The sequence below is a fragment of the Carlito syrichta genome, unplaced genomic scaffold (assembly GCF_000164805.1).
Source record: "Carlito syrichta isolate Samal-C Ts95f unplaced genomic scaffold, Tarsius_syrichta-2.0.1 Scaffold309724, whole genome shotgun sequence".
Taxonomy (NCBI): Eukaryota; Metazoa; Chordata; class Mammalia; order Primates; family Tarsiidae; genus Carlito; species Carlito syrichta.
This window is the reverse complement of record NW_007253820.1, coordinates 218480-233631: the sequence shown is the minus strand read 5'-3', so window position 1 is coordinate 233631 and position 15152 is coordinate 218480. Positions and strand designations below refer to the sequence as shown.

The following is a 15152-nucleotide window of genomic DNA, read 5'->3' as shown; positions in this document are numbered from 1 at the left end:
TGGGGATATGTATCCAATAGTTGAATTGCTGGATCATGTGGTAATTCTATTTAAAATGTTTTGAGGAACTATCACACTTTTTTCCATAGTAGTTACATCATTTTACAGTCCTGCCAATAGTACACAGGGTTTCAATTTTTTCATTCTCACTAACGTGACATTTTCTGGACTTTTTTTTTTAACAATAGCAATTCTAATGTGTGCGAGTTGGTATCTCACTGTGGTTTTCTTAAGAGTTTTGAAGTCTTCTATGCAGACACCAAGATACTAAGTACCTTTGGTAACATCATCAAGTTATAGTATTAAGATCCTATTAGATTTAAGATGCTATTGGAGGCACAGTTTTAACAAATGGTTCCAGCTCTCAAGGATTTTATAATCTAGCTGGAAAGAAAGGACATATGTGTTTAAAAATAAATAACAATGCAAAATAGCAAAGTCTAAGTGCTCATCAATATTAGTATTACAAGATGACAGAGAAGAAGAAAATTATAATAGGCTGAGCTGATTAGAAAAGGTTGTAAAGAGAAAGCATGGAACCAACCGTGCTGCCCACTGAAAGTGAACTGGATAAAGAAAGTGTGGTACATTTACATGACGGAATATTATGAACTTAGCAGCAACCTGGATGGAATTAGTCTATAATACTCAGTGATTTATCACAGAAACAAAGATCTGAGCACCACATGTACTCACTCATAAGCAGACCCTGAACATTTATCATACTATAAGAAAGGGATTTCTTATCATACTATAAGAAAGGGATTGGCAGTAGTGGGGCACAGCCAGGGGAAGGGGGCACATAACATCAATAAGGGTACCCATATTTTATCTGTACAATGACCACGTATGTACCTATCCTGAACTGTACCTCACACCTTAAAAAAAAAGGGTGTAAAGAGAAATTGGCACCAAAAACCATGAAGAAGAAGGACTTAAATTATCAAAGAGCAAGGAGGAAGTTTATTTTTAATTTCATTATTATTCCATGCATTCTTTCAACAAACTTTAATTTGTTGAAAGCTCCTAATAAATGCTAGTCACTGGGCTGAGTGTTGGAGTTACAAACTCTCTCAAGAGCAAGCAAGAAAGATGCGCAATGAATAGTGACCAAGGTGCTGAGTGTATACAAGGTACACTGAACCATTCCTTTCAGGGAGCCTGCTGATCTGTCAAGAACACTATTACCACCTCCTTTTATAGTGAATCATAAAAAGAGTATTGAAACACATTTCTTTCCTATGTTCACACCCAATTATTCCAAACAGAATACAGGTGGGAAGTTTCCCATTCTCCACTGGGAAGGAGGCCATGTTAAAAAAGCCAAGACTGCTGCAAATTAGTAATTAGCACTCATACCTATAATGCCACGTGGGTTCCTGTATTCACAAATATGAGCTAGGCTTTGGGGAAGCAAAGGAAGATGAGTATGCCACAGATCCTGCCCTCCAGGATCGCAAAGATGCCACCGTATGATACAATAAGGGCTGTAATAGAGTAAAAGAGAGAGGACAAGTAGAGAGAAAGGAATAGCTTCTTCCCTCCTAGGGATACCAAAGTATTTCCTAAAAAAGTAAAATCTATGCTGGATCTTAAAGGATGACAAGAGTTCATCAAATGGGTACAGGAGTGAAGGACATTACAGCAAGTGGAAGAGCATGGAAAAAATGAAAGAGCACAGCATGCTTATGACACACTAAATGATTTAATATGACCATGACTGGAACTTGGCATACATGATGGAGAGTGGTAAGAAGGGTAGACAGTAGCATGGTGAAAGGGACTGGAGAGAGACAGACTGTGGATAGCTATTATTCTGAAGGTAACAGAATTAACTTGTTTTTAGTCAGGAGAGTAGCAAGATTAGACCTTTTTTTTTTCCAGGAACTTTATGGGTTAGATGGAGGACAAACTGGAGTTACAGAGAATCCAGAAGGAGATGCTGGAGAAGAAGTTAGCTAGCTAACCAAATAGAACCTCAAAGGCCCTTGAAATCTCATATTTGGCTACCAAAATCAGAAATCTGATTTTCTTAATGCATCTACCAAGGAACAAATACTTGAGGACTGACTCCCAACAACCAAGTTCATAAGAAACTGGCATAAAATATAATTCAAATTTATACATTCATTCATCAAATATTTATAAAAAACCTACTCTGTGCTAGGCATTATTCTAAGGCACTAGGAACATAGCTGTGATTAACAATTTCCCATTCTCACAGACTTACATTCTCTGAGGAATATAGAGTACATTTTTCCAGTGACTAAAATATTTGTTTGCTGTCCAGAGCATTTTCTTTCCAGTGCAAAAGTATCAAGGAGTCTAAGTCAGTAATCAAAATACATATTGCTGTGTGAATGATCAGAAAAAAAGATAGTATTAAGACTCATTTCTGAGCCTGCGGGTTTGAAACCCGCCTGGGCAACTTGGCGAGACCTCATCTCTATAATAAATAAAAAAACTAGCCGGGCGTGGTAGTGCGTGCCTGTAGTTCCAGCTACTTGGAAAGCTGAGGTGGAAGGATTGCCAGAGCCCAGCAGGTTGAGGCTGCGGTGGCAGGGAGCAGCCACTGCACTTCAGTCTGGGCAACAGAGTGAGACTCCAACTCAAAAAAAAAAGACTCATTTCACTCAGGTCACAGGTAAGACTTCCACAGGCTCTAGAACAAGTGTACCTCTCTAACGACTAGCTTAATAATGTTCTTTGAATTCATAATTTCTCTCTCCTGAACATTGCTGAATGGAAAGACATAGCCAAATCCTAGCTTATGCCTCTCTTAGTTCCAGGTAAACTATTTTAATTCTAATATATTCTTTCAGACATATGATAATATACTTGATTTTAATTATGTTAGCTTCAGTCATATTTACTAGATGTGGATAAATAAAGGCTCCAATGTCAACTGTTTCACTGTAAGCCATCATGTTGTAATTTGGGGTACTACTTACTAAGTACCTATGATGAACCAGAAACTCTGCTAGGTGCTGGAAATATCAGAATCAATAAGGCAGACGTTTGTACCTATATTCAGGAAATTTTACATACATTCTAGTAGTGAAGTGAGATTAAGAAAATCAAAAGAATACAACAGATCTATACATTAAACAAACTGTGGTGTTATGGACAAGAGGAAAATGTTGTAGTACCCAAAAAGTGCTGATAAGTGCCTGGACTAGGCTAGTGGCAGCGGAGCTAGAAAGAAGTGGTTGCATTTGAGATCTATTTTGGATGTTGAATCAACAAGACTTGATAATGAACTGGATGAAGAAGGTGAGGGAAAAGATGAAAGAAGGTTAGCTCCTGGGTTCCTGATTTAAGCAAAAGGGTAGATAGCAGTGTCCATAATTTGAGATGAGGAGGATTTGTTGTGGGAAGTACCCAGAGTTTTGTTTTAAGCATGGTAATTTTGAGATCTCCATGAGACAAACAAATGTGGAGAAGTACACTCTTAGATATGTGTGGCTGAAACTCAGAGGAGAGGTTTGTATTGGACATATGAATTTGGGAATCAATGGTATAAAGATGTTATTAGAGATAGTACTTCCTGGTCAACTTCCTTAGAATTGGTGATTACTAAATTCTCGGTGTCACATTTAAAGATCATTTCTACATATGACTAAATTTAATAATTAATTAATTCTTACTAGTTTAGTTCTGAAAAATAATCCTATGCAAGATTTCCCTAGGGGAGCCTCATTGTACTTTCTGCTTACTACTTTAACCCAAAGATAAATTTAATTCAGTTACTAACGCTTTTCACTTAAAACAGATTGATGACTTTTCCTCACCAAAGCTAACTCTTTTTCTTTTAAAAATTATTTTATTTGGCCAGGCGTGGTGGCTCAAGCCTATAATCCCAGCACTTTGGGAGGCCAAGGTGAGGGAATTGCCTGAGCCCACGGATTCAAGAACAGCCTGGGCAACTTGGAGAGACCAAATCTCTACAATCAAAAAAAATCAGCCAGGCGTGGTAACATGCATCTGTAGTTCCAGCTACCTGGAAGGCTGAGGTGGAAGGATTACCTGAGATCAGCAGGCTGATACTGGCATGGCCATTAGTGTGCCACTACACTCTAGCCTGGGCAATGGAGTGAGATTCCAACTAAAAAAAATTTATTTTATTTTATCTTAGATTTGGGAGTACATGTATAGGTTTGTTTTATGGATATATTGTGTAATGCTGAGGTTTGGGTTTCTAGTGAACTCATCACTCAAATAGTGAACACGGTATCCGATAGGTAGTTTTTCAACCCTCCCCATCTTTTGGTGTTCCCAGTGTCTATTATTTCTGGCTTTATGTCCATGTGTAACCATTGTTTAGCTCCCACTGATAAGTAAGAACATGCAGTATTTCATTTTCTGTTTGAGTTATTTCACTTAGGAGAATGGCCTCCAGCTCCATCCATGTAGCGATGAGGGACATGATTCCATTCTTTTTTATGGCTATATAACATTCTATGGTGTACACATACCACATTTTCTTTATCCAGTCCACCACTTAAGTTGATCCCATAACTTTGCTATCATGAGTGGTGCTATGATAAACATATGAGTATGGGTGTCTTTTTGATAAAATGATTTCTTTTCCTTTGGGTTGCTACCCAGCAGTAGGACTGCTGGGTCAAAGGGTAGTTGTATTTTTAGTTCTAATAAAGTTACCTCTTAAAGGACAAATCTATTGAGGTACTCATAGATGAAGAGTTAAAAAAAAAAAAAAAAAAGAGTTGAATAAGTCTGAATTTCTATGCGGATTAAAATCTCTATCTTAAGTCAGGCATGGTAGCTCATGTCTGTAATCCCAGCACTTTGGGAGCCAGAGATGGAAGGTTCTCTTGAGGCAAGGAGTTAGAGACCAGTCTAGACCATATAGCAAGACTATCTCTGTTAAAAAAAAAAAAAAGAACTCAATCTTAATTATGTTTTCTGTAAATTAAATATCAACCATGAGGATGTGTGACCTTGCTTAACAAATTAAAAGAGCGCTGGACTAAGAATCATGAGATATGGGTTCTAATCAAGTACTGTCACTATTTAAGTCACAGTCTCTATAGGCCTGCTATTTTATGAGTCAAGGGAAGATACTATGCAATATTTTAAAGCCAATAAGAATATATAATTATGCGTACAATTGAAGGACTATCATCATTAGCTTACTGTTGGGCAGCTGGAAATCTGGGGGGTACTGAGCATAAAGAATGAAGATTCTAGTAGTCTGTATCTAGCTTTCTCAACATTTCTGTGGACTCCATAATTTGGCTTCTGTGTGTATAACAGTGAAATTACAGAGATTTCTCTCAAAGATATGAAAAGAAAATTACTACGTCTGTATGCTTTACAGATTCCTAGATGAAAGAAGTTATAAAAATACGATTATTTGTGCTGATGCAAAGGAGGATCTATCTCTTGAAAACCAGGAAAACCTTAGCTATCATTGCTTTATAACTTTTGTCAGTTTCCCAGGGAATCTTGGCTTTCCCTGGAAAACAAACTACTACCTTGGAGGAAGCCTGAAATCTCTGAAGGAGGTTTTCTTGCAAGTAGCCAGTTCAAGGAGGTTATGCCTGGTACCATGCTGTAAAGGAAAATACATCTTCTCATAAAACTGGTAAAGACTATTTGCTAAACACAGCATTTCCCAAACAGGGAAGTGAAGGCACAAGGAGGCTGTAGTGAGACTTCCTTAAGGTGAACTAACTTTTGTTAGTATGAACTGAGTAATTTTTTTTTTTTGGAGTCTCACTCTGTCGCCCAGACTGGAGTGCAGTGGCACATTCCCGGCCACCACAGCCTCTACCTGCTGGGCTCTGGCGATCCTTTCGCCTCAGTCTTCCAAGTAGCTGGAACTACAGGTGTGCGCTACCACGCCCGGCTAATTTTTATTTTATTTTATTGTAGAGATGAGGTCTTGGACCCGCGGGCTCAGGCAATCCACTCACCTCAGCCTCCCAAAGCGCTGGGATTACAGGCTGAGCCACCGAGCCCGGCTTGAACTGAGTAACTTAAGAGTAATTTCCTAAGATCTTTTCCTACATCTCTATCACTTCTACCTTCTTCCTCCCACTTCATTCATTTTTCCTTTCTGCCTTCATTTTCCCAGTTGAACAGGCTTTTCAAATACATAGTACATACTGTCTCCTTCTCTCCATTTACAGTGATTTGGGTACTGTCATGCCCCAAATGTTTAACTCTCAAAGATTCAAGAGGAGATAAAAATGGTATATACCAGTGGTTCTTGACCAGAGGTGATTCTATCCTCCCTTCCTGGGGACATCTGGCACTGTCTGGGGACATTTTTGCTTGTCATAGCTAGGGGTAGGGTGTTATTGGCATCTAGTGTAATTAGAGGTTGGGGATGCTCCTAAACATCTTACAATGCACAGAATGACATCCCACAACAAATAACCGTCTGGCCCAATATGTCAGTAGTGCTGCAGTTGAGTAACCTTGGTATGCACAGATATCATACTGTGCTGAAGATGACTGAAGTATGGTAGCAGAAGTTCAGGCTCCTTAGGGATTCAGATTCTCAAGGTGGTAAAGTGCCAGCCACTGGCATCAGATTGTCTGGATTTCGATTCTCAGTTCCCTGTTTCACTGGCTGCATATGACTTTGGACTGATTATTTAATGCCACAGAAGCAGTTTCCTCATCTGCAAAAAGGGGCTAATAAAGTACTCATCTCACTAAAAGCTCTGTGGAGGCAAGGACCTGCCATGCTTAGATTAGGAACTAGTATTCAGTAGAGAGCACTAAATATTTGTGGATTATACAATTGTTTTGAGGCCTAAAGCAGATAGTGGCTAACATATAAATACATACCTACATATATATATATTTTGCTGTTGCTGTTGTTGAGGCGGAGTCTCACTCTGTCACTCAGGCTGGAGTGCAGTGGCATGATCATGGATACCGCAGCCTCAACCTGCTGGGTTCAGGCGATCCTTCCACTTCAGCCTCCCAAGTTGCTGGGGCTACAGGTGCACGCCACCATGCCTGGCTAATTTTTTTGATGTATTGCAAAGATGAGGCCTCGCCAAGTTGCCCAGCCTGGTCTCGAACCCCTAGGCTCAGGCAATCCTCTCCCCTTCGCCTTCCAAAGTACTGAGATTACAGGTGTGAGCTACCGCGCCCGGACTTTTCCTTTTTAATGAAAGAATTTTTAAAATACCTAATCACAGAATTATCCCCACCTCCTGATAGCATTCAATCCAGAGAAGCTCTTCTTCCTTGAACCTGTCCCGTTTACCCAGCACCCACTTGCTGAGGCGTCCCGCTGTTTCCCTCGGTGCACTTCCCTCCTTGCGACTTTGACAACTGTAGGAGTGGCCTCGATGGTCTCTGGCTGCAGGACAGCGGCAACAGCGAGAGCTCCCTAAAGGAGAGCTGCTACTATGCTCCGAGAGAAACCGCAAAATGCACGGGAGCGTTCAGACTTCCCAAACAAGTGTTTGGAGGCTTCCCGACAGGATGCCGCTTTCTTTCTTCCTCAGTCTACCTCTAGGGGGAGACAGGGAGAACACTTTTGGTTTGCGGTCTCCAGAGCAGAAGGCCGGCGCGTTAAGTTTCTCACCAAGTAAAATCCCATAGGAAGGTGTGGGCCTCTAGCTCTAATTTAGCATTTCTCAGGCACTGAAACACCCCAGGGTGTGCAGGAAACTAACGCGCCAACGGATCCATACGAGGCGTGACTTACAACACCCACATACGGAGGAAGGACCACCCTCAACAATTGCATCTTCCTGTGACCGCTCGAAACAGGAGCGCGGCGGCGCTCGTATCCGCCTCCCTGCGTGGACTTCCGGTCCCGGCATGCCCAGTGCCGGCGTCGCCTGGCAACCCGCGCCACACGCAGCGCGCGGGGCTGGCCCTTCGCACGCTTGTGGCGTGGCAGACTCTGCGCAGGCGCGCGTCCCACGCCTAGGGGAAGGGGCGGTGCGTCGCTCCCTCGCTGATGCAAGAGCCTGGTGCAGCTGCGGGAGAGGCGTCGGCCGGACCTGCGTGCCTCTGGGGCCTGGGGCAGAGCTGTCCGACTTGCTGTCCGTGCTGGGCCCACTCGAACCGCAGCCATGTCCGGGGACGAGGTGAGGGTCTGAGCCCGGCGCCGGGGCTGAGGACGGAGGCAGGAAGCTGAGGAGACCCGGCCTGCGGCCTAACAGCCGGCCGCCGCCATGTGTGGCCGCCCGGCTCGGGCGGCGGAGCTGCAAGGACTCCGGGCCGCGGGCCTGGCCTCATGCGCGCTCCTCGGGCGGCGGCGCCGAGGCGGGCCATCTGCTGGCTTGGCGCTTCCGGAGCGGAGAGCACGAGGCGGGTCGCTCCCCGAAGTGCTCGAGTGCCCAGTGACTGCCCGAACGGGCTTGGGTGGCGGTCCCCGCGCTTCGCTCACTGCTCGCCCGGCAGAGCCCCGCGTTCAGAACTTGGCCGGCGGCTCGCCCGCGCCAGTGTCCCTCCCTTGCTTTCCTCTCGAGCGTCGTTTAAAAGGCGAGAGGGTCGGAGCGGAGGCAAGCCCTTTCGGTGACGGGCCTCGCGGGGCAGCGGTGGGAAGTGCGGGCCGCACCGCGGCAGGGCCTTTCTCGTCCCCGGTGCCTGGATCTCAGCGGTTCCTCAAGTTTTCTCCCCCCAGGTTTACCCAACGACTTGGAGTGAGTTGGGGTGAAACTCAGGGAGAGCTGCCGCCCCCGGGAAGCAGCGTGGGAAGAACCTGTAGCTCGCTGGGCCCAAGGCCCTGAGGAGTAAGAGGGAGGACTCGAGGCTCTCCGGAGAGCTGTCTGTTGCGGGGGTCCCTGAGCGGCGCTCAGAGTCCCCTCAGGCAGTGGGAAGGCTTGGCCCCAGGCCGCGGGTGCGGTCGAGAAGGCGAGCGAGCGCTCACAGAACGTGTGAGGGAGGAAGACTTGCAAAGTCGTAATGGCGACTTCACGAGGGCTGTGAAGAGATCTGGGGTGTGTTCCGGAGGGAATTCCAAGCTCTTTTGATTCTCACTGCGGTCCTGTAAAATAGTTCTGTTGTTACGCCCACTTGAGACGCCAGAAAATTGAGGCTTCCCGAGTTTTGCCGTGCCGTGGTCAGATTCTGAGCGGCTGAGCCAGTAGAATTCCAGATCTGTGCAGTCTTGCCTCCCTCTGCTGACGGGAGGCACCCTAGAGCTTTGAGAAACTGAGTCCGAAGGAGGTAGATGGTCTTGCCTGGGGATCAAAGTAGACGTTACTCTTGGCTACTGTATATTAAAATTTTTGAGAGTGGTACTGTTTCACACTTGTTTTTTAAAATTCATTTTCCAAATTTTTCGTAACCGTTAGCAAATACATTACTTACTAGTGCAAGATACCGTGCGGTCTTGGTCTTATTCTGCGTATACTTTCTATGGTGGAGTGCCCACAGTATATAGTAAGGGAGATAAGAGATACTGTCTGTAAGGCAGGGTAAAGCTACGTGTCCACAGGAGGTAGATGGAGGACCATCAACATAATGAGTTGGGGGGCTGGAAGGATCGATTTTAGCAACGGGATCGGGTTTTGAAAGAACTGGAACATGAACACATTACCGGAGAATGAACAGGGTTTTGTCAAACAGATATGGAAAAGCCAGCATTCCATCATAGGACTTTGGAAGCCAATAAAATATTAAACAGCTTGGCACTTAGGACTACCAGTCCAACTTCATTCTGTAGACATGAAACTAGGGCCCAGGGAGGTTAACTTGTCCAAGACCACACAGCAAGTTAGTGGGACTAGAATTCTACCTTTGGTTTCTGCTCTTGGGTGGAAGTTAGGGGTAGAGGAAAGTATGAAGAATATGGTGTAGGTTCTGGTTCCTCTAGTGCTGTTGACTAGATAGATGTTTTTAGGTCAGTACCTTGACTTTACAGAATTGTGAGGATCAATTGAAGATCTGTACTTGAAAACGGCTTATAAATTGCCAGGGACTTCCCAGAGTGGAAATAGTCCTACTAGTGACCAGGATAGAGGATTAAAGAGGCTACTACTAAAAAGTGGTTTCTGGGCAGACAGCAGACATCCTTGCTGCTGTCCTGCCTGTTATGCCTGTCACTATGTATCTTCCCTTTAATAAGCCAAACTTTCTTAATTAAAACAAAATTTTGTATTCTTCACATTTCTTTTTTCTTTAAACACCTTGTTGACATATAATTGACATAAAATAAACTGCACACATTTCTTTTTAAACCTGGCAATTAAGCCAAAAACTAACCAAAATAAAACTTTTTAACCTAGTGTAACCATGATCTTTAAAAGTAGTATCCTAGAACTATGGGTGCTACTTAGTAAGGGGGAGAGAGAATCCTCTAATCTGCAGGCTTACAGTATTTGTCAGAACAGTTTTTGAAAGCACTATCAATATTTAAGAGTTGCTTACTACTAGGCCCCATTCACAAGGTGTCAGAACGTTGGTTTTTCTCACAATATGGTAAAGTGTTTTTGCAAAACAAGCCTTAAACTGAAAAAAAATTTTTTTTTGGATTAAAAATGGTATGTCTGCTGTGTGAAGTTTATGAAACACAATACAAAGAAATAGTTTCCCAGTATCCAAGCCTGATGCAGTGGCAAGTACCTGTAGTCCCAGCTACTTGTGATGCTCAGGAGTTCATAGCCAGCCTGGGCGACATGGTAAAACTTCCCACAATCTTATCATATAGGGATGACAACATTGTTAGCATTTGTTATGTTCACCCTTGAAAGAAATTTTAGAAGAGTGCTTTGCTTCTCTGTGGGTTCTTGTGATTCACACCACTCTTCTGCGTGTAGTGTGACCATAAAGTTGATTTCTTGGGTAAGGTATGATGGATGGAAGGTATGATGGATGGATGCACTTCAGGGTAATTTTAGTTGATATCTGTTTTCCTTGCTTCTCCAACCCGACATAAGAAGTTGAAAACAGAAACTTCATGCTTCTGAAGGCTTTATTGTAAACTTAAAAAAAAAAAAAAAATAGCTCATGTGATTCTGTAGTTTTCTCTAAGTGTTCTGTCAGCAACTATTTGTTTCTCAAACAAGTCTTATAAGTTAGATTGTAGTCAGCTGATCATTTGAAAGTCTGGGGTGAACATATTAAAAAAATCATGGTTTTTTTTGAGTGGGGATCTCACTCTGTCATCCAAGCTGAAGTACAGTGTGGTCTTGAAGGTACTGGGGACTTGACCTTGCAGCCTTGATAGTTCAGGCCATCCTCCTGCATCACCCTTCCAGGTAGCTGGGACCACAGGTGCATACCACCATATCCAGCTGATTTTTTCTTTTTTTTGTAGAAATGAGGTTTTCCTGTGTTGCCCAGGCTGCTCTTGAACTCCTGGGCTCAAGCAATCCTCCCACTTCATCCTCCCTAAGTGCTGGGATTAGAGGTGAGAGCCAGGAACTTGTTCTGTTGCCCAGGCTGGAGTGCAGTGGCACAATCATAGCTTGCTGCAGGTGATCTGCCTTGGCCTCCCACAGTGTTCGGATTATAAGTGTGAGCCACCATGCCCGCCCAAAGCTGTGATTTTAGTCAAGATTGACATGGTTTTGTTTTTTGGGGATGTCTACTTTTGGTACTGTTTTGGGATCCCTGGTTTTCTTTATTTGAAAACTATACTTTGCAAGTTGATATGAATAAAATAAGAGGGTTAGGCTTCCAGAGACAGAAATTGAGAGATATATTAATTATTTCAGCATATGATTCCTGTATGTTTATTACCCTTTACAAGGCTACAACCAAACTGTTTACCTGTAAGTACCTAAATAATATTTTTCAGGGGATAAAGAGAAAGTTGTGAGGCTGGCCTATGATGATTTCAGGTTTCCTCCCATCTTTGGTCTGTTTTGCTGAATTATAATTAAAAGAAAGTTAATATTCTGGAGAACTTGATTCTTGAAAAATGTAATAAATGACCAGACTCAGTGACTCAAGTCTGTAATTCCAGCACTTTGGGAGGCGGAGGCAAGGGGATGGGCAACTTGGCGAGACCTCATCTCTACAATAAATCAAAAGATTAGCCAGGTGTGGTGGCGTCCACCTATAGTTCCAGCTACTTGGAAGGCTGTGGGTGAAGGGTCACCTGAGCCCAGCAGGTCAAGGCTGCAATAACTGTGAGGATGCCACTGCATTCCAGCTTGGGCCACAGAGTGAGACCCTGCCCCCCCCCCCCAAAAGAGAAAATGCAATAAATGGATTGTAAGCCCTCTGAGCACCAAATTTATAGAGTCTGGAGTACTGTCTGTCCTTTTGCCAAATCTCCTTATTTCAAGAATGAGGATTAATCATAGCTAACTCCTTGTAATGGATTGCCCTACGCTGTGTAGGGCGACCCAAGGCCCACTAGGGGGTCAACAGTGGGAAACACCTTTTCTGTTCTTCTGTCTTAGAAAGGACACCTTTAAGTTTGCTAGACAATATTCTTCAGACTGCATTTCAGAGTTAGTTATTTATACAGGGAGAAGAGAATAGCTTTGAAATGAGGCTATATAAAAATTTCCAAAATGCTTTGCAGAGGCTATACTTCTCTATTGGGTAGGGACCATAACTACCCTTCCTTATTACAATTGAAGCTTGGTTCCAGTCTATCTTAGTTTCCTTCATGACCTTGGGACATAAGAAACTTAAGCTGATTAGAATCAACTTTGGAAATTTTTTGAGTGTTTCATGATATGGCTGGAAAATTAGGTCAGTTGAGTTGATGAAATTTCAGTGATGGGAATCAAGAGATAACATGCTCTGTGAACTGTAAAACATGTAAATTATAATTGCTAATACTTTTGTGCCAGGCACTGTACCAGATATTTTATATTATTTGCTCATTTAATCCCCCCAGTAGTGTGAGGTTTGCTGCCATCTTATAAGATGAGGCATGGACTAACACAAGTATGAACCAGTCAGGATTTGAACCCAGTCAGTTGGGCTCCAGACCTGTGCTTTTAGACACTTCGCTACACTGTCCATAGCAGATCATTGGGGAAAATGCTAAATGTAAGAATGGTAGATGTGGACAAAGATTGGTAAGGGACTCAGGAAAAAAATACTTGGGATTTGAATCCAGTTCTACTTGACTTCAGATACCCTCTTTGTTCTCTACCAGGTGCTTGCCCTGTATGTTATTTAAACTATTATGTCTAAAATAACTATTTTTCAAGTGATCAGTGCAAACAGTCTGCAAGTTACAGATTAGTTTTTAACTTATTTTCTAATGGGCATTTAGATAAAAATAACCTAACAGAACTTTTAACATTTTGCAGATGGCAGAATTAACGGTTATATAGACGTTTCTCTTACTCAGAGATTTGCTTTATGAAGGGTTGTGGATGAGCTTCCTTAAAGATTTGTTTGAATTTCAGGATAAAATTTAAACAGTTATTTTTTATCAGGTCAATTCTCAAGTCTAGTGTAACAATCTCAGCTTACCAAACTTGAATAAAACATTTATAGCCTGCTTAGGAATTGGTTTTTCTCATGTGTAACTTGAAGGGTATAGCCTAGGTTGTTGCTAATGTTGTTCCTCTAAATTTCATGATTCATTCAACTGTTCACATGTGCTCATGTGAAACTAAAAGTGAAGTTGCTGTATCTTGTGATAGTTTACAAATTAAAATATGTGTATATATTTCAGATTCTTTCCCCTCCCCATGTTTAATAGTATTAAAAAGGTTGGATGGACAATTTATTTTATTTTTTGGTAAAATCATTTTTTGGTGTTTAATGCATCACATGCTGTTTTACTTTTAAGAGTATTCTTTTGAGGATAAAGCATATTTAGAATGTGAGCATCATTAAAAATGTTCACTTGGTCCTTTTTTGTTTTTTCTTGTCTTTTAAACAGATGATTTTTGATCCTACTATGAGCAAGAAGAAGAAGAAGAAGAAGAAGCCCTTTATGTTAGATGAGGAAGGAGATGCCCAGACAGAGGAAACCCAGCCCTCAGAAACAAAAGAAGTAGAGCCAGAGCCAACTGAGGACAAAGATATGGAAGCTGATGAAGAAGACAGTAGGAAAAAAGGTGAGTGGTTGGTATGAAAGAGTCCCTGTTGTCCTGGAGCCCTACTTTCATCAGTGATTTGGATTTTATGTATCTAGTGATCTCTCAGCCCAATAGTCTGCATGTGTGGGCCTTTTCAGATTCTTGATAGGCTTTTTGCAGGGAAGTTCCCACTGAATTTATAGGTTGGAAGATGTTGAAAACTTGTCATTCCAGAGCTGCTTTTCTAGTGGTTTTCCTGTCTAACCTGTCAGGTCTCTTCTATTTTAATGGTGGTTGAGTGTAAGCAGAAAGAAATAAGCAGTTTTATGTCTTAGCAAGTCTGAAAATGTCTAAGAGAGATTAAAATTTTAGCCTGAAATGTTTGGGGTTAGACACTGGCTTTAGTTATTCACTCCTGTGCCATAACATAGACATAATTTGACTATTAGAAACAAATGATTTGGTAAATATTATTTGTATCTGTTGAATGTAAAACTGCTGAGATAGAATTGACATTCATCGACCATCACCCTGTGCTGAGTGTCTTGTACATGTTTAAAATGAACCTGGAAGGTGAATCATTCCTGTTGTAATAAGACAAAATGAATTTATAAATTGCTTCTTGGGAAACGTTGTAGCAGAGGGATCCTAAAGCTTTCCTAGTTTGTAGCACACAGCAGATCAGATGGAAAACTTAGAATACATTATTACTCCTGAGTGCTAGATAAAATTCTGTTGATATTCATATTTACTGTATAGCCTTATTTTAATGAATGTAAAATAGTTTATAAGACCTTTTAATGATTGATGGGTTCTGTAAAATGTTGAGCAGAATATATTATTCAAGAACTCTGGACACACCTAACCCAGTTGAGGTGAAAGAAAGACAGGCTTAGAGAAGGCTTCTTGGTTGGAAGTAACTTCTAACCAAGATCCTATGAGGTAAAGGTAAGAGCTGTGTGGAAGAGCCCTTGGAAGGCTTAGAGATAAGAGACCCAAGGCCCAGTAGTGGGTCAACAGTGGGTCAACACACACACTACACTAGAAACTGAAAGTGGTTCAGTAGGACTTTTGCCAAGGATTGATGTATGGGAAGTGAGGAGTGTCTTGGATATTTAGAGCTGTAGCCAAGGATTGAGGTATGGGAAGTGAGGAGTGTCTTGGATATTGTGTTAGACCTATGTTTTGGTCTTGGGAACAATGAACGATAAT

The 15152-nt window shown here is 42.2% G+C and overlaps 1 protein-coding gene across 3 annotated transcripts in view; it reads left to right on the top strand.

Annotated features, from left to right (window-relative positions):
* The first annotated feature begins 7827 nt into the window (after positions 1-7827).
* EIF2S2 (eukaryotic translation initiation factor 2 subunit beta) overlaps positions 7828-15152 on the top strand; it is a 28055-nt gene continuing 20730 nt past the window's right edge. For all 3 annotated transcript variants that reach the window (XM_021717387.1, XM_021717388.1, XM_008067621.2), the window contains exons 1-2: positions 7828-8084; positions 13802-13979. In XM_021717387.1, the coding sequence (XP_021573062.1) occupies positions 8070-8084; positions 13802-13979 (193 nt within the window). In that variant the 5' untranslated portion in view covers positions 7828-8069. The remainder of the gene's footprint in view (positions 8085-13801; positions 13980-15152) is intronic.